The sequence below is a fragment of the Eublepharis macularius genome, chromosome 3, assembly GCF_028583425.1.
Source record: "Eublepharis macularius isolate TG4126 chromosome 3, MPM_Emac_v1.0, whole genome shotgun sequence".
Taxonomy (NCBI): domain Eukaryota; kingdom Metazoa; phylum Chordata; class Lepidosauria; order Squamata; family Eublepharidae; genus Eublepharis; species Eublepharis macularius.
The window spans coordinates 183,959,468-183,980,668 of record NC_072792.1 but is presented as its reverse complement, the minus strand read 5'-3'; the positions used below and the strand labels follow the sequence as shown (position 1 = coordinate 183,980,668).

Below are 21,201 nucleotides of genomic sequence, written 5' to 3'. Positions count from 1 at the left end.
CTGAATACCTCCCCAGTAAAAGATTCCACATTTCCACAGAAGATCAGTTCTGGTGGAGCCCAGCTTTCTTTCATTATTTCACAACTGGTACCAGCTAATGGTCAACATCATACAGAGGGAACTCACAATGAAACGGGTTTATTATTCAGCTATTGCAACACTGGCTTGCGTTTGTAAGGTGGAAAGCCAAAGTGTTTCTGATAAAGTTCTCTTAAAGATTTCACAACCTTGTGTCTGATTGGTTGGGAAAGAGAAAGGGCGGGCTCCAGGCCTCTATTTAAAGTTCAGACAGCCCAATCAAGCGTCATTGCAGCGTATCTGTTGGAAGCTGCCTTGCCAAGCCTTAGCAATCCCAAGTGGAAGGTCTACAGACTCACCAATGGCAAATGTAAGTTGTCTGTGGAGGGACGGTCTAGGCCATGGTGTGTAGGGATGTTCTTTGACAGATAGCTTAGTGTATTTGAACTGATGATTGTCTGTTGTGCACTGGATGATTGTTCTGTTCAGTGCTTGGGTGGAATGGGTTGTTAGAATCAAAATGCTTATCAGTGGAAGGAATAGTAGCTGGGCAACTCTGAAGCAGTGCCTAGAGAGCTCTGTGTGTGTCTTTGTGTTACGTGCTTTGGACTTATGATGACCCCATGAATGAAATGTCCAAAATGTTCTATTATTAACAGACTTGCTCTGATCCTGCAAACTGGAGGATGTGGCATCTTTTATTATGTCAGTCATATTGTAGGTCTTCCTCTTTTCCTACTGCCTTCTATTTTTCTTAGCATTATTGTCTTTTCCAGAAAGTCTTGTCTTCTCACGCTGTGACCAAGGTATGATAGCCTCAGTCTCATTATTTTAGCTTCTTTGGAGAATTCAGGCTTGAGTTGATCTAGAGAGCTAATGGAATTCAGAGCACGTTTTCTCAGAAGGAAGGCCTACTTCATGCAGTGGTGCTTCATTCTAGGCAAACATTTTCAAAAGGATGATAGCCTTAATCTGCTATGATCAAAGAGATAGATCAAGATGGGTAGCCATTTTATTCTGACTGTAGCAGTAGAAAAGAGCAAGAGTCCAGTAGTGCCTATAAGACTAACAACATTTGTGGTAGGGCAGGAGATTTGTGAGCCATGGCTCACTTCTTCAGGTACAGCTGTAACCGGAAATGGGTCTGCTTGCAAGGAAGTGGGGGGAATTCGTGGCAAGGAAGACCCCTATATGAGAGGGGTAATAACGAGAAAATCTCCACCAGTCTTTGCGAGGTCCTTTCCCCCAAGGTAGCAGACGAGACTTGGTGTTTCAAGGTCAAAGAGTAATTTTATTTAAAGAGGAAACATGCCCACACAGGAGCAATAAAATAGTTCAATACACACACACACATACACACACACAGAGTCCTAGGAAGTTTTCCAGAGATTTGGAATAGAGGGAGGGGAAGTATACTTACCTATCCAGGCAAGTAGGGTAGTCCACAGAGGACGAGAGTAACTTCAAACATCCCACGTTCTCGGCCAGGAGACTGAGGCTTAGGGAAGTGACCCCAAGGTTACAACACAGAGATCTGGAGGCACAGCATGCACAGTTTGAAAGGGGCTGAAGCCCCAGTTCTTATAGGGAAAAACATGCCCTGAGGCTGGGAAGCCTCCTCAGCTGTTGGAAAAAAGGCCCCAATGGTCAGTTCCTGAGAATTACAAAGGTTTGATTACTTCTTGATTGGTGCTGCCAGGGTGTGTAAAAGAAAATGTAAAATCTCTCTTGCTGTCTCACAAAAGAGGCAATTTGCAAATGACACTCCCTGAGCTGACTTGATGTATTTAGTTGGAGGAATGCACCTTCCCAGGAATGAATTATAAATCTTATTGGTGGTAATTGATTTCTACTCAATCTTGGGCTGGGGATTTCATCACAGAAGAAGGGGAAAGGAATGTGTTAAAGAGGGTGATGCAGAGAGACCTTTCTTGCTCTGACTCCATCAGGAGCTGAGAGGATAGTAAACTAATCACCTCGGGCCACTCTGCATTTGCAAGTGGCATTTCATTCATGCCTGGCTTCAGCAATGCTGGCTGGAATTCTCTTGCTTCAAATCAAACTGCATTTAATCCAGGGATCTTGTGATTTTATAAAACAAAGTAGCTATGGAGTAGCTATTAAATATGGTGGAGGTCAGGCTGGCTGCTTACACAGCTAGTACGTGAGTCCATCTGTCCTTATATCTTGAAGAGTGGAGTGATTGCAGAAGTAGAATGATAATAGTCAGTGAATGACAATGGCAAGTGTTATTGAATAGGGTGGGGGCATGCAGAGGGGCAGTAGGTGTGGAGAAATTAGCATTGGTAATGAGACAGGAAGCCAATGTTTCAATTCAGTCCAGGTGGATGCATTGTCTTGAGCTTCGTTATCAGTTGCTATTGCAATAATTGTATCTGAAGAAGTGAGCTGTGACTCATGAAAGCTCATACCTTACCACAAATTTTGTTAGTCTTATAAGTGTTACTGGATTTTGGCTATGTCCATAGCTACTGGTTATGCCCAAAGTGACAGTCTGCTCTGATAGTGAAACATCCTAGCCTGTTTGCTTCAGCTGGGTAGCTGCGTTGACCTAGTGTAATCCTACTATGTAGAAGACTAACTGTGTTCTAGACAACTCACTTCCTAACCTGGTATGCCTCCAGAGGGCGCTGTTGTGGAGGAAAGCCCAGATGAGGTATCCCACCCCTCTGAGAGCATGTCTCAGCGGGAAGGCCAGGCTGGGAGCAGGCGTGGAGCAGGTGGCAATGCCCACACCCCACCTTGCCACAATTGGGATCAGAAGCGGAGCAGGTGGAAATGCCTGCCCCAACTTCATTCATCTGGAATCAGCAGCAGTACAGATGGCAATGCCTCTCCCCTCCCCCCCCCGCCGCCATAACCAAATGGGATCAGGAATGGAGCAGGTAGCAAAGCCCACCCACCACCTTCACCCAGTTGAGATCAAACTCGAAGCAGGTGATGATTCCTGCCTGCTGCCATCACCCAGCTGGAATCAGGAGCGGAGCAGATGGCAATGCCCACCCCCCACCTTCACCCAGCTGGGATCAGACTAGGGGTGTGCAAGCCAAAAATTTTCGGCTATAGCCGAAAGTAGAAAGCCGAAAGAAGATTCTCTATCGTTAAAGCCGAAAGCCGAAACAAGAATCTCTTTCGGCTTTCGGCTTTCGGGATTCTTTCGGCATTATTTCGGCATTCTTTCGGCTTTTTTCTATGGGAAAATGCCTCCGTCTTCCAGGACGCCTGGAGGAGGCATTTTCCCACCGAATAAGCCCAAAATTGGTGGGGACCTTCCTCTAACCCTTCTCTAACAACCACCCAAGTTTCAGACAGATTGGACTTTGGGGGGCCATGTTATGGTCCCCCAAAGCAGGTCCCCCCATCCTCCCATAAGAAAGCGAAGGAGCAGCATATTGTTAGCATGCTGCTGCTAATCTTTCTTCATTATTTCCTATGGGGAAAAAATGAAGAGGCAGGCTTCCTTTGCCAGGGGTGGCATTTTGCATGCAAAATGCCCCCTTACCCTCAGGGGCCCGTCTCCCACCCCTCCTCCCACCCCCCACCAAGGCTCAGCCTGCTCCCACTTGGGGGGGGGATTTCATGGCCTCCCCAAGTAGGTGCTCTAATCTCTACCACTGACAGCTGGGGGAGGCTTGTGTTGCCAGGGGTGGCATTTTGCATGCAAAATGTCCCCCAACCGTCTGGGGCCCTTCTCCCACCCCTCCTCCCACCCCCCACCAAGGCTCAGCCTGCTCCCACTTGGGGGGGCATTTCATGGCCTCCCCAAGTAGGTGCTCTGCTCTCATCTCTACCACTGACAGCTGGGAGAGGCTTGTCTTGCCAGGGGTGGCATTTTGCACGCAAAATGCCCCCCAGCCCTCTGGGGCCCTTCTCCCACCCTTCCTCCCACCCCCCACCAAGGCTCAGACTGCTCCCACTAAAGTCCACCCCTTACAGCCCCACACAAACCCAATTCCCCCCCAGCTGCCACACACAGACCCAAATCCCCACATTAGCCCCTCACAGACCCAAATCCACCCCCACCTGCCCCACACCCATAACCCCAGGAACAGGCTGGCAAAGGCCAGCCCTCTCCCTTTGTTCCCTATGCTGGGAACTTCTAAACTCTCTTTCCCTGGGCAATTCTGCACAGCCCAGGGGTGCCACAATGGTGGGCACACTTCTGAGTGCCAGCTGGTCCCTGTGAAAGAGCACCTGAACCACAGACACCCTCCCTCAAATTCCCCCACCACCTACAGAGATGGCTGGCCAGCCAGCCCCATTGTTCCCTATGATGGGAACCAACTGCACAACAAAGAATAAAACAAGAACAACACAAAATAAAGTTTTAAAAAAATTATTTTCTCCCTTCCAAAGTACAAGTAGGCAAAGCATTATGACACATTACACCAGCAGTCCCCCACACAGAAAAATTAAAACAAAACTCACTTAACATCAGAGAATCACAAATCACGATTCCTGTCAAAAACACTTTATTTCTTGAACAGCTTTAGGTTACACAGCAGGGGGGAACACCAAAGGGCATGGCAGCACTATCTTACACAAAAATAACACAACTCACTTAACATCAGAGAATCACAAAAGCACAATTCCTGTCAAAAACCCTTTATTTCTTGAACAGCTTTAGGCTACACAGCAGGGGGGGAACACCAAAGGGCATGGAAGCAGTATCTTACACAAAAATAACACAACTCACTTCACATTAAAGAATCACCCCAAAAAATTGCTGTCAAAAGCACTTTATTTCTGTAACTGCTTTAGGTTACACAGTAGGAAGGCACCACAGAGCAGGAAAGCAGTGTACTACACAAAAATAACACAACCCACTTCACATCAGAGAATCACACAAACACAATTGCTGTCAAAAACGGTGAAGTGGGTTGTATCATTTTTTGTAGTACATTGCTATCATGCCCTGTTGTGCCCTCCTACTGTGTAACCTAAAGCTGTTCAAGAAATAAAGTGTTTTTGCCAGGAATTGTGCTTTTGTGATTCTCTGATGTTAAGTGAGTTGTGTTATTTTTGTGTAAGATAGTGCTGCCATGCCCTTTGGTGTTCCCCCCTGCTGTATAACCTAAAGCTGTTCAAGAAATAAAGTGTTTTTGACAGGAATCGTGTTTTGTGATTCTCTGATGTTAAGTGAGTTTTGTTTTAATTTTTCTGTGTGGGGGACTGCTGGTGTAATGTGTCATAATGCTTTGCCTACTTGTACTTTGGAAGGGAGAAAATAATTTTTTTAAAACTTTATTTTGTGTTGTTTTTGTTTTATTCTTTGTTGTGCAGTTGGTTCCCATCATAGGGAACAATGGGGCTGGCTGGCCAGCCATCTCTGTAGGTGGTGGGGGAATTTGAGGGAGGGTGTCTGTGGTTCAGGTGCTCTTTCACAGGGACCAGCTGGCACTCAGAAGTGTGCCCCCCATTGTGGCACCCCTGGGCTGTGCAGAATTGCCCAGGGAAAGAGAGTTTAGAAGTTCCCAGCATAGGGAACAAAGGGAGAGGGCTGGCCTTTGCCAGCCTGTTCCTGGGGTTATGGGTGTGGGGCAGGTGGGGGTGGATTTGGGTCTGTGAGGGGCTAATGTGGGGATTTGGGTCTGTGTGTGGCAGCTGGGGGGGAATTGGGTTTGTGTGGGGCTGTAAGGGGTGGACTTTAGGGGCTGAGAGGACCTACTTGGGGAGGCCATGAAATGCCCCCCCCAAGTAGGAGCAGTCTGAGCCTTGGTGGGGGGTGGGAGGAAGGGTGAGAGAAGGGCCCCAGAGGGCTGGGGGGCATTTTGCATGCAAAATGCCACCCCTGGCAAGACAAGCCTTCCCCAGCTGTCAGTGGTAGAGAAAAGAGCACCTACTTGGGGAGGCCATGAAATGGCCCCCCCAAGTGGGAGCAGTCTGAGCCTGGGTGGGGGGTGGGGGGAAGGGTGGGAGAAGGGCCCCTGAGGGCTTGGGGGCATTTTGCATGCAAAATGCCACCCCTGGCAACACAAGCCTCCCCCAGCTGTCAGTTGTAGAGATTAGAGCACCTACTTGGGGAGGCCATGAAATCCCCCCCCCAAGTGGGAGCAGGCTGAGCCTTGGTGGGGGGTGGGAGGAGGGGTGGGAGAAGGGCCCCTGAGGGTGAGGGGGCATTTTGCATGCAAAATGCCACCCCTGGCAAAGGAAGCCTGCTTCTTCATTTTTTTCCCCATAGGAAATAATGAAGAAGATTAGCAGCAGCATGCTAACAATATGCTGCTCCTTCGCTTTCTTATGGGAGGATGGGGGGACCTGCTTTGGGGGGCCATAACATGGCCCCCAAAGTCCAATCTGTCTGAAACTTGGGTGGTTGTTAGAGAAGGGTTAGAGGAAGGTCCCCACCAATTTTGGGCTTATTCGGTGGGAAAATGCCTCCCCCAGATGTCCGGAAAGACGGAGGCATTTTCCCATTGAAAAGCCGAAAGAAAGCCGAAAGAATCCCGAAACGTTTCGGCTTTTTTCTTTCGGCTACCCGAAACGTTTCGGCATTCCCCGAAAGAAGCCGAAACACTTTTGTTTCGGCATTCTTTCGGCATTCTGAATGCCGAAACGCACATCCCTAGATCAGACACAAAGCACGTGGAGATGCCCACCATCCATCTTCACCGAGCTGGGATCAATTATAAAAAACAACTTTAAGAATTGTGTTATAGTATCCACTTTCAGCTGTGGGTATCCACTATTTATTTTTGCTCAATCTAACTGGGAGAGCTTCCTATTTGGTTGTGGGATCAGGCACTTAGCAGGAGGCAATGTCCAACCCCTCTTCACCCGGCCAGGTTCGGGAGCAGAGGAGGCAGCAATGCCTGACTCCTGTCTTCTCCCAGCCAGGATGAGGCACGGAGGAGGAAGCAACACCTGCCCGCCTTTACCCAGGTGGGATCAGGTGACGAGCAAGAGGCAATGCCCACCCCCTTCACCCAGTTGGGATCAATAGTGGAGCAGGTGGCAATGGCTGCCCCCCTTCACTCTGCCAGAATCAGGCGCGGAGCAGATTGCAATGCCTTCCTCTCTTCACACGGCTGAGATCAGAGGCAGAGCAGCTGGCAATGCCCCGCCCCCAGCTCATCAGGTGCACAGAGCCTGAGTCCATTGTGGCATGGGTCAGGGGGAAATGCCTTCCCCCCCTGCCTTCACCCACCTGGCATTAGGAGCAGAGCAGGTGGCAATGCCCACCCTCCATCATCACCTAAGTGGGATCAGGAGCAGAGCAGCTGGCAGTGCCTGCCCCCCCCGGGGGTATTCTTGGAGAGATGTCCCTCCGTTTCTGTGCAGAGGGGCACATCGTGTTTTCTATGCTCTCTGCTAAAGGGCTACCCCAGACTTATCTGTAACAGTTCATTTCCCACAAACAGTTCTTTGTGGGAAAATAAACAATTGTCTTGCAGCCCTCTAAGGACTAAAAGGTGTAGCATTTGGGGGCATGGCATCTGATTGCACAGATGGGTGGAGAGGGTGCTTCTTTGAGTGATGGTGTTTCTTGGGTTAGAAATCTTTAACCTTTTTTGTATAAAATGGGTGTGTGTGTGTTACTGATTTGTCTACAGGCTAGACAGTGTCCATCTAATAATGCTGCTGCTTCCCGTCCCATTCGGATATGGAAGATGACCCAACTGGAGCGCTTCCTTGTGGATGAGTCTATCATTGTGAAGGGAAAGGTGGCAGCAAAAGCCAAGAGGTTTGTATTGGCCGGTGAAAACAGGGTACATGTGTGTCCTGGGCAGGGTTTAGAAATGCTCCCTGTCCTGTCTCCCTTGTTAGTTGCTTAACACATCTGAAATGCACTGGAACAAAAACCAGTCTATGGGGCCTGGCCAGTGAACTCCCCCAGTATCAATCCAAAGCACAAACCACTCTTCCTTCCTTCCTTCCTTCCTTCCTTCCTTCCTTCCTTCCTTCCTTCCTTCCCTCCCCTTTGCTTCAGCCCCCAGTAAGGTTGCCATCTTTCCCTCTGCTTTCCCAGTGCTTGAACTCCAGCCTCATTTGTGGTTTCTTCCTCCTGACTACTCCAGAAGACCCAGGAGCCCAGCAGGCAGGCTTATTTGCAATACGGACAGGACCACCACCCTCCACTAAGGCTGTGCCTGGACACTGTATGCCTACTGTTGCCTGGTGCACTTACACTTCTGAACTGCAGGGGGCACAGACCCGAAATAGAAGGAAAACGAGAGGGTTCGCTTGATTTGCTATATTTCTGCTCCTGTTAAATCAGAGGCCTAACTGTGTTGTCTCATCCTTTCCTCGTAGCTTTGCCATCAGCCTGGGCCAGGATGCCTCAAACTTGTATATTTGCTTTAAGCCTGACTTAGCTAATGGGATTATTAAGTGCCATTACAAAAAAGACGGAAAGTGTGGTCCGGAGCGGACATGTCCTTCATGCCCTTTCCACGAGGGACAAGAAGTCCAGGTGAGTAGAAGATGGAGAGGACGTGAGGGAGAAGCTGTGATGGCTGCCTCTGAACCTGAGGGGAGGTGTCCTTGGGCAAGGCTCACTCAGCGGGTGCCAGATTTGCCAAAAGCAGGTTGGGAAACTCCTGGAGATTGGGGGGTGGAGCCTGGGGAGGGAGGAGTTTGGTGAGGGGAGGGGAGGGGCCTCAGCAGGGTCAAGTGCCATAGAGTCCGGCCTACCAAGCAGCTATTTTCTCCAGGGATACTGATCTCTGTCATCTGGAAAGGATTGCTAGGTCTCTTGGGGGCCAAGTAGGGTTACCAGCAATGTTCCCTCTAAGCGGTGCAGTGTTGTGAGCCAGAAATCCAATTTGTGAGCAGCAACTTGCAAGTTGTGAGCGCGCCTTTTCGAAAACCAGAATCCATTTGATTAAAAGACTTTTGATGTAGGTTGCCTGAGGCATTGGTATTGGGTGCCATCAATATGTTGATGACACCCACTTAGGCATGTGGTTCTCAAAAGCTTATGCCTCAATAAAGTTGGTTAGTCTTAAAGATGCTACTGGACTCTTTACTATTTTGCAACTACAGACTAACATGGCTGACTCCTCTGGATCTACAGAGAAGAAGAATTGTGCATCATCCAGCCCTGCAGTGCACTCACTCTCTGGCTATTCCCTTCTATGTTTTATATAAAAAGGTGTTGTGAAGCATGCCTGCAAATGGCTCAGACACCATTTCTTTCCACAGGCATCAGTGTATTGCCAGAGTTTTCTTTGGGCAACATCAGGCAGATGAGCTTCAGTAAGGGTTCCTCTTTGCCCACAAGCAAATCCTAAACAGAATGTGATGGGCAGAATGTGATGGGTAGGAGATACCATTGCAGACCTCGCAGACTACCGGAGCTATGGAGTATACTGAACAAGAAGAGGAAACCACAGATAGAGTGCAAGTGTTGGAGAACAGACTAGCAAGCATGCAAGAGAGTTTAGCAAACGCCGTTCACCTGCTATCAGTGCTCGTGGCGGGGGATAGAGGTCGTGAACGGCCAGCTGGTCTACCAGACATCAGCCAAAGTTTGTCTAACCTGCAAAGTCTTCTGCCTCGTCTGGAGGGCCCTATTCAACAGTGGCCGCAACAGCCACCAGAACAAGGAGAGCGAGAGTTTCCCAAGGCTGGTTCTTGGTGGAACATCGGTAGCCAAAACAATTCTCTTCTGTGAGATAGCTGCCTGGGAACCTTGGCACCTGTGAAGAGAGCACTTAAACACTGAGAGGATTAAATATGGAGTCGGTTAAGCAAAGGTATACTATACAGCATTCTGAACCTGACATTCTGCCCCCCATAAGACGTCCCCCCCCCAGGTTTATGTGGGTAGCGAGAGTGGAAGGCGTTAACCAATCTAGGAGCATGACCATGTACAGAATTCACCCACTCATCAAACCCAGAATCAAAGTCCTTCCATCTAATGAGGTAAAACAGCTGATTTCTTTTTATTTTGGAGTCTAATATTTGTTGAACTTCATAGTGGGTTTGATCGTCTATTAAGGTCGGGATTGGAGGGGCACGGATGTGCCACTGGTCTGCAGGGGGAGCCATTTTAAGCAAGCTGACATGGAAGGTATCATGGACATGGCGTAAGTTCTTTGGTAAATCTAAGGCAACAGTCACTTTGTTGATTACTTTGCGAACGGGAAAAGGTCCTAGGAACTTTAATGCTAGCTTGCGGCTGGTTTGGGTTACTTTCAGATTCTTTGTAGAAAGATAGACGAGATCTCCTGGTTGTAAATCCCATTCCGCCACACGGTGGCGGTCGGCGTATTTTTTGTAATCCTGCTTGGCTTTGACAAGGTGTTTTCTTATTTGAGTCCATTGTTGAGCTGCTTCCCCCCACCATTCAGAGACGTCTTTGGAAACGGCAGTAGGAGGGGGGAGCGCTTCAAACGGGAAGGGTTTGAAGTGGAAGCCGTAGACGACTTTAAAGGGAGTTTCTCCAGTGGAAGCGTGTACACTGTTGTTGTAGGAGAACTCTGCTAAGGGGAGTAAATCAAACCAATTATCCTGTTGGAAATTTATATAACAACGTAGAAATTGTTCTAATATCTGATTAGTCTTTTCCGACTATCCGTCGGTTTCTGGATGATGGCTTGAACTTAATCCTTGTTCAATGCCCAGTAGTTGCAAAAGCTCCCGCCAGAAGTTGGCAACGAATTGTCCGCCGCGATCCGAAATCACCTTTGAGGGAAAAGAATGTATTTTTACAATGTTTTTTATAAAGATGTCGGCTAGTTTTTTAGCGGAAGATATAGTGGTGCAAGGTATAAAATGAGCTTGCTTGGAGAACAAATCGACCACGACTAAAATGCAAGTGTGCCCCTTTGAGGGGGGTAAGTCAGTGATAAAGTCCATAGAGATTATTTCCCATGGTCGATTAGGCGTTTCTAAAGGCTGTAAGAGTCCTGGGGGTTTGCCCTTTCGGGATTTGGCGCTGAGACAGATAGGACAAGATGCTACATATTGGGAAATGTCTTTGCGCATGCCTGGCCACCAAAATTGTCGTTGCACTAAGTGCAGCGTTTTCAAGTATCCGTAGTGCCCTGCTGTGGGGGCATCGTGACAGCATTGCAAGACTTCTTTTCTTAAACTTCTGGGTACATAAAAGCGGTCTCCCCAAAGCCATTCCCCTTGATCGGATTGTTGCAGCTTGTCTTTGGGCACGTCCCCCCCCCTCCTTATCCACTTCAGCTTTCAGCTTTTGCCTCCATTCCTGATCGGGTTGGTGGGGTTGGGTTGTGCGGCTGCGTGTGGTTACCACGCCTCCTAATTGCGTAGGCGAAAAGACTGTGTCAATTGTTTCCTCCCTTCTGCTTTTGTGCTGGGGCATGCGTGATAGAGCGTCTGCCAGAAAGTTAGTTTTGCCCGGCAAAAAGTTTAATGTGAAATTGAACTTGGAGAAGTATTCCGCCCATCGTAGTTGCTTGGCGTTAAGTCTACGGGGGCTGCGTAGGGCCTCTAAATTTTTGTGGTCCGTCCACACTTCGAACGGGTGACAGGCTCCTTCTAGCCAATGTCTCCATGTGGTGAGAGCAGCCTTTACGGCAAAGGCCTCTTTTCCCCAAACATTCCAATTCCTTTCAGCTTCTGAAAACTTTCTAGAAAGGAAGGCGCAGGGTTTGAGCTTCCCGTCCTCCCCCCGCTGCAGCAGTACACCCCCAATGGCAGTATCGCTGGCGTCGACTTGCACTATGAAGGGGCGGTTTTCATCGGGGTGTTGTAGAACGGGTTCCGAAATAAACTGCGTTTTGAGGTGATCGAATGCCCTTTGGCATTCAGGTGTCCAAGACAACCTTGCTTTTGGTTTCTTGGCTTGTTCCCCCTTGTCTTTGGTTTTTAACAGTTCGGTTAGGGGGAGTGTAATTTGAGCAAAATTAGCAATAAATTCCCTATAAAAGTTGGCAAAGCCCAAAAAGGATTGTAGTTCTTTGCGGGTCGCTGGGGTTTGCCAATTCAGGACTGCTTGAATTTTGCCGGGATCCATTTTCAAGCCCTCTTGGGAAATGCAGTAGCCTAAGTATGTGAGTTCTGTTTTGTGGAACTTGCATTTGGAGAGCTTAATGGGCAGTTTGTTGTTCATAAGGGTGGTTAAGACCTTTTTTACAAGGTCCACGTGTTCCTCTTCAGTCTCTGAATAGATTAACACATCATCTAGGTACACCACGACCCCTTTATATAAGAATTCATGCAGTACTTCATTGATCATGGACATGAACACCGAGGGGGCCCCAGCCAGGCCAAATGGCATAACCAGATATTCATACTGGCCGAGGGGCGTGTTAAAAGCGGTTTTCCATTCATCCCCCTCTCTGATACGAACATGGAAGTAAGCGTCTTTTAAATCTAATTTCGTAAAGACCTTACCTTGAGCCACGACGTTGAGTAGATCTTTGATGAGCGGGATGGGGTAAGCGTTGCTGGAAGAGACAGCGTTAAGTCCCCGAAAATCGGTGCACAGTCTTAAACCCCCGTCCTTCTTTTTGACGAAGAGAACTGGCGTGGCATGGGGGCTGTTAGCAGGACAGATGAATCCTCTTTGAAGATTGAGGTCAATGAACTTACGGAGCTCTTCCCTCTCGTTAGGACTCATAGGATATAGCCGCCCTTTGGGCAGTGCAGCGCCCGGCAGAATTTCCACGGCACAGTCTGTCCTCCTGTGAGGAGGTAAAGTATTAGCCTCCTCTTCTGTAAAGGCTTGGGTGTACACTCTATATTGCTTAGGTATTTGGTTGATTTCTTCCTGGGTGAGGAGAGCCGGCTCAGTGATGGTAGGGTTTTTTCCCCAGTTTTGGTTACAACAATGATTTTTGCAAGATTCATGGGTGAACGTGATGCTTCCCTCTGCCCAGTTGATGTAGGGGTTGTGATCGCACAACCACCGGCTTCCCAGGATCAAGGGGTATTTGGCAGTGGCACTAATAACGAATGATCTTACTTCCCAATGATGCCCCATGCCTGTTATGATCGGAGTGGTTTCAGTGGTGACTGGATTCATGTTAGTGCCATCCATTTGCTCAAAAATGACAGGTATTTCCAATTCTTTCACTGGAAGTACTAGGCCATTTACTAGGGCTGGTGCAATAATGTCCCTGGAGCAGCCCGAGTCTATTAGGGCTTGTACACGGATGTGCATTTTTTTGTCAGGGTTCACCAAAGTTACTGGTATGAAGAGTATGGACCCGTGCGGTCGGTTCAAGACCGGACCTGACTGAGGTTTGACCTGCCGTTTGGGTCCTTTTATGACAGATCCATTTCGTTTCCCGAAGAGGGACTCTCTGGATTCTCCCCCCCCCCGTTAGGGCGGTTGGATCAAATTCCATAACTTCATCCAGTTCTAATCCTCTCTCGGGTGGGTTTTTTCGCGGAGCTCCTCTACCTCTCCCTGTTCTGGGAGCTGGCGTAGGGCGCGGTGGCGCCGGGTAGGTTGCGGGGGCTGGACGTCTTAGTTGGAGCACAGGCCGGTATGGGCATTGCGCCGCAAAATGACCACTTTGGCCACACTGCAGACACAGCCCTTGTTGCCATCTAGCGTCTCTTGCTCCACGAGTAGCGTATCCAGTCCCCCGACTTCCTCTGGCAGGAGTGGAGGAGTGTCTTTGGCCCGTGGGTTGTTGGTGTTGTTCCACCAACCGAACTTCCAGCAAGCGGTTTTCTACTTCGCAGGTTAATTGGATCCACCCTAACAGCGTAGGAGGGTTATCTTGCATGAGAGCTCTATCCAACAATTTGGGATTTAAGCCCTGTTTGAATAAAATGATCTTGGTGGATTCTTCACACCTTGGGCATTTGGCAGCAAGTTGTCGGAATTTAGTAGCATAGTCTCTAGCCGACATGCCGCCTTGCCTAATAGCCTGTAACTCAGTTCGGGCTCTAGTTTCTTCTAGGGGGTCCTCATATTGGGCTCGAATGGCATCCACTAGCCCTTGGAGTGTATCCAACTCGGGGGCCCCAATCTCATAAAGTCCTACATACCAGTCAGCTGCCTTGCCTTGGAGACGTGATCCCAGATGCTCGATTTGACTGGCTTCACTCCCGAATAGATGGCCCCATCGATTGAAAAATTGTACTACTTGAACAAGGAAGAATCCCAATTTGGAAGAGTCTCCATCAAACGTAGCGTCCAGTTTGACCCAACCCATGGGAAGATCTTGCCTGGGGGCTGGTGCTGGCATCGGGTAGACATCGAGTGGGGCGAGTTGTAAAGGAGGTTATCTCGGTGTTGGCGGTTGCTGCGGCAGAGGTTGCTGTGGGTAAGGTTGAGGTTGATGCGGTGGAGGTGCTCCCGGAATCGGTTAGGGAGGTCCTCTAGGTGCAGGCTGAGGTTGATGCAGTGGAGGTACTCCTGGGATCGGTTGGGGAGGTCCTCTAGGTGCAGGCTGTAATGGCGCTGGCCGTAATGGTGCCAGCCGCTCCTGCGGTGGGCCTCGAGGCGCAGGTAGGAGAGGAATGGGAGCCGGCCGTAACGGAGATGGTTGAGGAGAGCTGGGTTGGAGAGGAGCCGTACCCCCGCGCGGCCTCAGCGTGCCCGTCCCGGGGATGACTCGTGGTGTAGTTCCTCTCGGGAGGCTTGGGGGTTGGTTTGCTTGGGTCGTAGGTGGAGGCATTGCAGATACCATTGTACCTCATGCTTTGCCTGTGATTGGTAACAAAATGTCAGAACTGTGGCTAGATAATGTCCTTACTCCAGACTACCTTCTGCAATCAGACAACAGTCCGTTGTTTCCAAAAGGCTTTTACTGAAGAAATAGTTCATTATAGTCCACTGGCCTGAATGCAATATTCAGGATGGTACATATGCATTGTTACCAATGACAGGCAAAGCATGAGGTACAAAGTAACAGATCACAGCAGGCCCATCCTCCCCCCACAGTTCTCAAAACAACGCCTTTGAAGTAGGGAGAGCAAGAGTTTCCCAAGGCTGGTTCTTGGTGGAACATCAGTAGCCAAAACAATTCTCCTCTGTGAGATAGCTGCCTGGGAACCTTGGCACCTGTGAAGAGAGCACTTAAACACTGAGAGGATTAAATATGGAGTCGGTTAAGTAAAGGTATACTATATAGCATTCTGAACCTGACACCCTCTACCTCTGCTCTGTCGATTGGCATTTCCTGTCTCTTCTGTGGCCAGGTCTGCAGAAAGAAGAAGGAAGCTGGCTGAAGTTGCAGGGGGAGCACCTATGTAGCTTCCAGCTGAGAGCTGCTCATTGGAACAGCCTAGAACTGGCCTTTAGTCACCTTAGACGCTTCATGGCTTTGAAACTCTTTCCTTTTCTCTTTGTGAGTTCTGGTCATGGAATCTTTGAAATGAAATCAAGTCATATAGCGTAAAGTCAGCACTGAAGTCCTGCCTTCTCCTTGCTTGCCATTCTGTTTTATTACACTGTATTGCAATGATCTATTCTCCCCTGAAGATATAAGCAGAATGCCATTGATGTACAAAAATACGGGTAAAACTGAGGCCGCAGCTCCCCACTCCCCATGGAGTAATTTAACTAGAGGACAGCCTGTCTTACCAGCCCCTGTAAAATTCCCAGACTCAGGCCCTAGCTCTGCCATGAATTTTCCTTGCCATGCAAGTCCTTGTGACGAGGGAGTCAATGTTCTCTGTGCATGTGAAATAGATGTCCTTAGTCATGAATTTACACACACACACAAAAAGAGTATTTCCCTACCTGGAGCTGGCAACCCTAGGAGTGTGAAACACCACCGCCATCTCCTCCTCCTCCTCCAGCACCTGCACTTGGCCAGAGAGGCTGCTCGGTGGGCTGGTTGGTGGGCTGGCAAAAGGCCTTGGGGATGCCCACCGTGGCTTCTCTTCCATACCCAGCAACGGGCCTGGGTAAGGCCGCGTGGATGCCTGCCACAGCTCTTTCCTCTGAGGGGCTGGGGAAAGGCCGTGTCGGCGGCTGCTGCAGCGCCTCCTCCAGAGCCCAACGAGGGGCCTGGGAAAGGCTGTGCGGGTGCCTGCCACAGCTCTTCCCCCAGAGCCTGGCAAGGGGCTGGGGAAAGGCCGTGCAGGTGCCCGCCATGGCTCTTCTTCCAGAGCCTGGCAACGGGCCTGGGAAAGGCTGCACGGGCGCCTGCCTTGGCTCTTCCCCTAGAGCGGTGAGGGGCCAGGGAAAGGCCGTGGGCACCTGCTGCGGTGCCTCCTCCAGAGCCTGGCGACGGGCTGGGGAGAGGCTGCCTGGGTGCCTGCCGTGGCTCTTTCTCCCCAAGCCTGGCGAGGGGCCGGAGAAAGGCCGTGCAGGTGGCTGCTGCAGTGCCTCCTCCAGAGCCCAGTGAGGGGCTGTTGAAAGGCTGTGCAGGCGCCTGCCACGGCTCCTCTTCCAGAGCCCAGTGAGGGGCCAAGGAAAGGCCACGAGGGCGACTGCTGCGGTGCCTCCTCCAGCGCCTTGCGAGGGGCTGGGGAAAGGACACGCAGGTGTCTGCTGCGGCTTTTCCCCCCAAGCCTGGTGGGGGGCTGGGGAAAGGACACGTGGGTGCCTGCGGCGGTGCCTCCTCCAACGCCCAGCGCCTTCCGTGCGCTGAGGCTTCTCAGCTCTGCACTGAGTTGTGACAATTCCTGCACCGTAGCGCAGGAGCTCACGTTCACGGGAACCCTTGTTACCAGCCTCCAGATGATGGCTGGAGATCTCCCAGAATTACAACTGATCTCCAGATGACAGAGATAAGTTGTTCTGGAGAAAACGACTTGAGCGCATGTGGTGGCGATCTCGTGACGAGGAAGCAAGAACATCTTATAGGTTGCATGTGCAATCCTATGAGATGGCAGTGAAAGCTGTGAAGAAGGAATATTATGCATTGGCTAGCTCACGCCGGGCTAAATTGTTTAATGTGGTACGTTCATTGGTCTCCCACTCAGGTGGAGACCATCAAAATTGGAATTTGGCGATAAGGTGTCAGGCTTTTGCGAGCTTTTTTGCTGATAAAATCTTCTCTCTTCCACGACTTACTAGCCACAGTTAATACAGTACGTCAACTAGAGGCCCCTTGGCTGTCTTCGGGGCAGATATTCGATCATGTCAGGCCTCTTTCTGGGGAAGGGGGGGACAGATTCTGCAGGTGGTGAGGCCTACCACATGCCTTCTGGACTTGTGTCCGTCATGGCTGGTAAAAGCCAGTGTCGACAGATTACGGGATTCTTTGGAGGCCATTGTCAACCTGTCCCTGGGCTCTGGGGTGTTTCCCATGGCACTAAGGAGGCTGTGGTGCGGCCCCTTTTAAAGAAACCATTCTAGACTCCGCCGACCTGCTCAACTACCACCTGGTCTTGAACCTCCCGGTTCTAGGTAAGGTGATTGAGCGGGTGGTGGAGAAACAACTGCAGAGTTTCCTGAAGGAGACCTCAGCCCTAGATCCCTTCCAGTCCGGTTTTCGCCCAGGACACAGGGTGGAGACATTGCTGATTGCCCTCATGGATGATCTTCACAGGTATCTGGATTGAAGCGGATCGGCACCGCTGATTTTATTAGATCTTTCAGCAGCTTTGGTACGGTTGATTACAATCTTCTGACCCACCGCCTCACCAATGTGGAGGTTCAGGGGACGGTGCTACAGTGGCTAGTCTCTTTTTTTCATGATCGGGGACGGAGGGTGGCGCTGGGGGAGAAGTTATCATCCCGTAGGCCACTAATATGTGGTGTGCCGCAGGGGATGATACTCTCCCCCTTATTATTTAATATCTATATGCTCCCTCTCGCCCAGTTGGTGCAAAGTTTTGGGCTTGGGTGTCATCAATATGCGGACGACACCCAGCTGTATCTGTTGTTGGACGGCTGGCCTAGATCGGCTCCAGATGTTCTGGAGTGTGCTTTTGAAGCTGTGGCTGGATGGTTGAGGCAAAGTTGGCTGAAATTAAACCTGGCGAAGATGGAGACCCTGTACTTGGGTCGCAGAAACATGGATTCGAGACCCCGGCTTCCTACATTCGATGGGGTGGTGCTTACACTAGCTCTGAGAGTTAGGAGCCTGGGGGTGATCCTGGATTCCTCCTTGGCGATGGAGGACCAGGTCACCGCAGTTGCCAGAACTTTTTTCTATCTCTGACAGACCAGGCAGCTTGCCCCTTATCTCTTGTCCCACGACTTGACTACAGTGGTCCAGGCAATGGTCATATCTAGGCTAGACTACTGTAACACACTCAACACTGGGCTTCTCCTGAACCTGATCCGGTGGTTACAGCTGGTAGAAAATGCGGTGGCGTGAGTCATCACCAGAACGCCAATGTGTGTGCATATAACACCGGTACTGCATCAGCAGCACTGGTTGCCGGTGGAGTACCAAATCAGGTTCAAGGTTCTGGTATTAAACTATAAAGCCCTATGCGGTCTGGGATCGGCGTATCTGTGGGACCACGTCTCCCCATATGAATCCAAGAGGACTCTTTGTTCCAGTGATAAACATCTATTAAAGATCCCTGGTCCCAGGGATGCCTGCCTGGCAACGACTAGGGCCAGGGCCTTTTCAGTCCTGGCCCCAGCCTGGTGGAACACTCTGTCTAATGAGACCAGGACCGAGAGGGATTTGTTATCTTTCCACCAGGCCTGTAAGACAGAGCTGTTCCACCAGGCATTTGGTTGATGCAAGGTGGTGCCTCCTAGCCGGGGGAATACAACATATGCCCTCCCTACTAGTGACACCCTCCATCTCCCACATATTTCCCTGCCGAAATGCTCTGGAGATGGCTAAAAAGGTGGTCGGCTAGATCATTGTGCCGCTGTGTTTATATATAAGCATTTTAATTATGGTATTTAAATATTTAATGGTTTTAAATCGTATACATTGTAATATGTAATTTAAATTTTAGTTGTAATCCGCCCTGAGCCTGCTGATGCGGGGAGGGTGGAATAAACAAACAGACAAACAAACAGACAAACTAACAGACAACAAACAAAGGCTGATTTGGAGGGTGGGCTGTATGAAATTATAACCCACTGAGGCCCCCCCCTTCTCCAAACCCTGTCTTCTCCACACTCTACCCCCCAAATCTCCAGGAATGCAACAAGCTGGACCTGGCAACCCTAATGCCAAGCCAGGGGGTGGGAGAGGCATGGGAGGGAGTCACATGTACGGTTTCCAGGTGCCCAACAGTGGTGGGCAAACTCCTGGGGATTTGCCCCCTTGTCTACCGATCACCACTGGCAAGCATGTCAGGAACACTCCCAGAAGTGACGTCCCCCGGTTCATTTGGGGTGGGAGGGTAGAGGGACCTGGCAACGCTAGTCATATGAGGGGCGGAGGGTCTTATCTCGTCTGCATACAAAGCCAGCTCTAGAGTGCCCTGTGCCATTCCTGCCATGACGTGGAGATAATGGGTGGGGCCTGGTTCTGATTGTGTGAAAACCGACCCAGTTTTCACACACTCATCCCACAGCATGACGCAGGAACGTGGGGGTGCTCCGGAGCATGTGGGTGTGTGCTGTGCCTTCCAGCATGGCATTCCGAGCTATAAGAGACGAATTACACAGAGCAAGCGCATGAAGAGAGTGCAATGCTAGCCAGAAAGCTGTGTTTTAAAAGAGATGGCGCCTGAGAGCATTTGTCAATTTCCTCTTTGCCTGTGGAAGGGTCTGTCAGTTTCACCTCTGTACTAGGAGGCAAAGAGGAAATGGACAAACCCTCTCAGAGCTCTTCCCTGGCTCTGTAGAGAGAGGAACTTGACAAAGCCTCCCAATCTCTTTTAAAACTCAGCCTCCTGGCTAGCATTGCAACTCTCTTCACGTGCTTGTCCTTGTGTAACTCGTCTCTTGCAGCTTGGCTCTGAGACGCAACCTGCGAAAAACCTGTGACGTGTAGCTTGGCCTTCAGTCCCTCAGGAATCACGTTGCCAGCTCTCAGCAGAGGCAAAAAAGTCTGTCAAGTCTCAGGTGACGTATGGCCGACCCCTGCTGGTTTTTCAAGGCAAGAGGCTAGCGGAGGTGGTTTGCCTTTGCCTGCCTCTGTTCAGCGACCATGGCCTTCGTTGATGATCTCCCATCCATGTCCTAATCAGGGCCAACCCTGCTGAGATTCCAAGATCTGACAACATCAGGCTAGCCTGGGCCAAACAGCTGGTTGTAAAATGCTGGTTAGGGAGCGGTCTTTGCCTACAGAATGCTGGGATAGGCTGCCGTAGCTTCCCACTGAGGAGATATGAGCAGAGACCCCTCCAGATAAAGAGCCCAGAAACATGGATGCTCCTGAGGCAGGACTGTGTGAGGTCTGGTCATTGCCTTCAATAAACTACCCAGCCAGTGAGACTGGGTCCTCCACATCTAGAGCAGGTGGGACATATTTATCTTCCCCTGAAAACTGCAGTCAGCTAACGCCTCGATCTCTTCTCCTCAGATCACTTTCTTCCTTGAGGGGAGAGACAATAACACCATTGTGACCGTAGAATTACCTGACCACACTCAGTTTCGATTCAGCAGCCCAGTAAGACGGCACGTTAACAAATATGTGGCAGTGGATGGCGACTTCCAGCAGTACCCTGACCGCACGCAATGAGTTCAGTTGTGCCAGCCTGTGCCTCTCTTCCGGCTGCAGATGAGTCTGCCAATAAACCAGCATTGACCACTGCGTGAGCCTGGCCTCTTTCTTGTCATTCTTCTTCTTTCTAGAATCCTTTTGCATGCTATTATCATTCAAATGCCAGTTTAGCTGCAAGTTTTACCAAGCTATTCCTTGGCTGCTGCACCTCACACTCTTTTCTCCACTGTGTACTGAATGCATTGAGATCAGCACTAAGAAGACGTATGTGAGGCTTGCGACAGGCCTTGAACTGCCCCGTAGAACATAATGGGCCTTACCTCAGCATAAACCCACAGGTAAACCTATTGAAGTGTAGCAAACAGACAAGCTAGAAATAGCAAGGGGGGGATAATTACTCCAAAGCATATGAGCTTTTTCTTTTAGTGGATAGCATTTAAGTAAAGCAGGAAGACCCACGTTCAAATCCTGCTCTGATAATGAAGAATTGTGGGTGGTGTATCCTTCTGCCAATTACATCTTAGGCCAGGGGTGGCCAAACTTAGTTAATGTAAGAGCCACATAGAATAAACGTCAGATGTTTGAGAGCCGCAAGACATGATACATTGAAGTGACTTCAGATGAGGAGGTGGGTTTGGGGGAGTGTCCTGAAAGTGACATCACAGGAAGGGGTGGGGTTTGGGTGCAGTATGCTGGAAGTGACATCATTGGAAGGGGTGGAGCTTGGGAAGAGTCATCACCTGACCTT

The 21,201-nt window shown here is 50.0% G+C and overlaps 1 protein-coding gene across 1 annotated transcript; it reads left to right on the top strand.

Annotated features, from left to right (window-relative positions):
- Positions 1 to 352: 352 nt before the first annotated feature.
- LOC129325516 (galectin-1-like) lies at positions 353 to 20,543 on the top strand. Its single transcript, XM_054973219.1, has 4 exons — positions 353 to 388; positions 7,593 to 7,723; positions 8,293 to 8,452; positions 20,313 to 20,543. The coding sequence occupies exons 1-4, from the start codon at positions 380 to 382 to the stop codon at positions 20,469 to 20,471; spliced, it is 459 nt and encodes a 152-aa protein (XP_054829194.1). The 5' UTR covers positions 353 to 379; the 3' UTR covers positions 20,472 to 20,543.
- Positions 20,544 to 21,201: the final 658 nt, after the last annotated feature.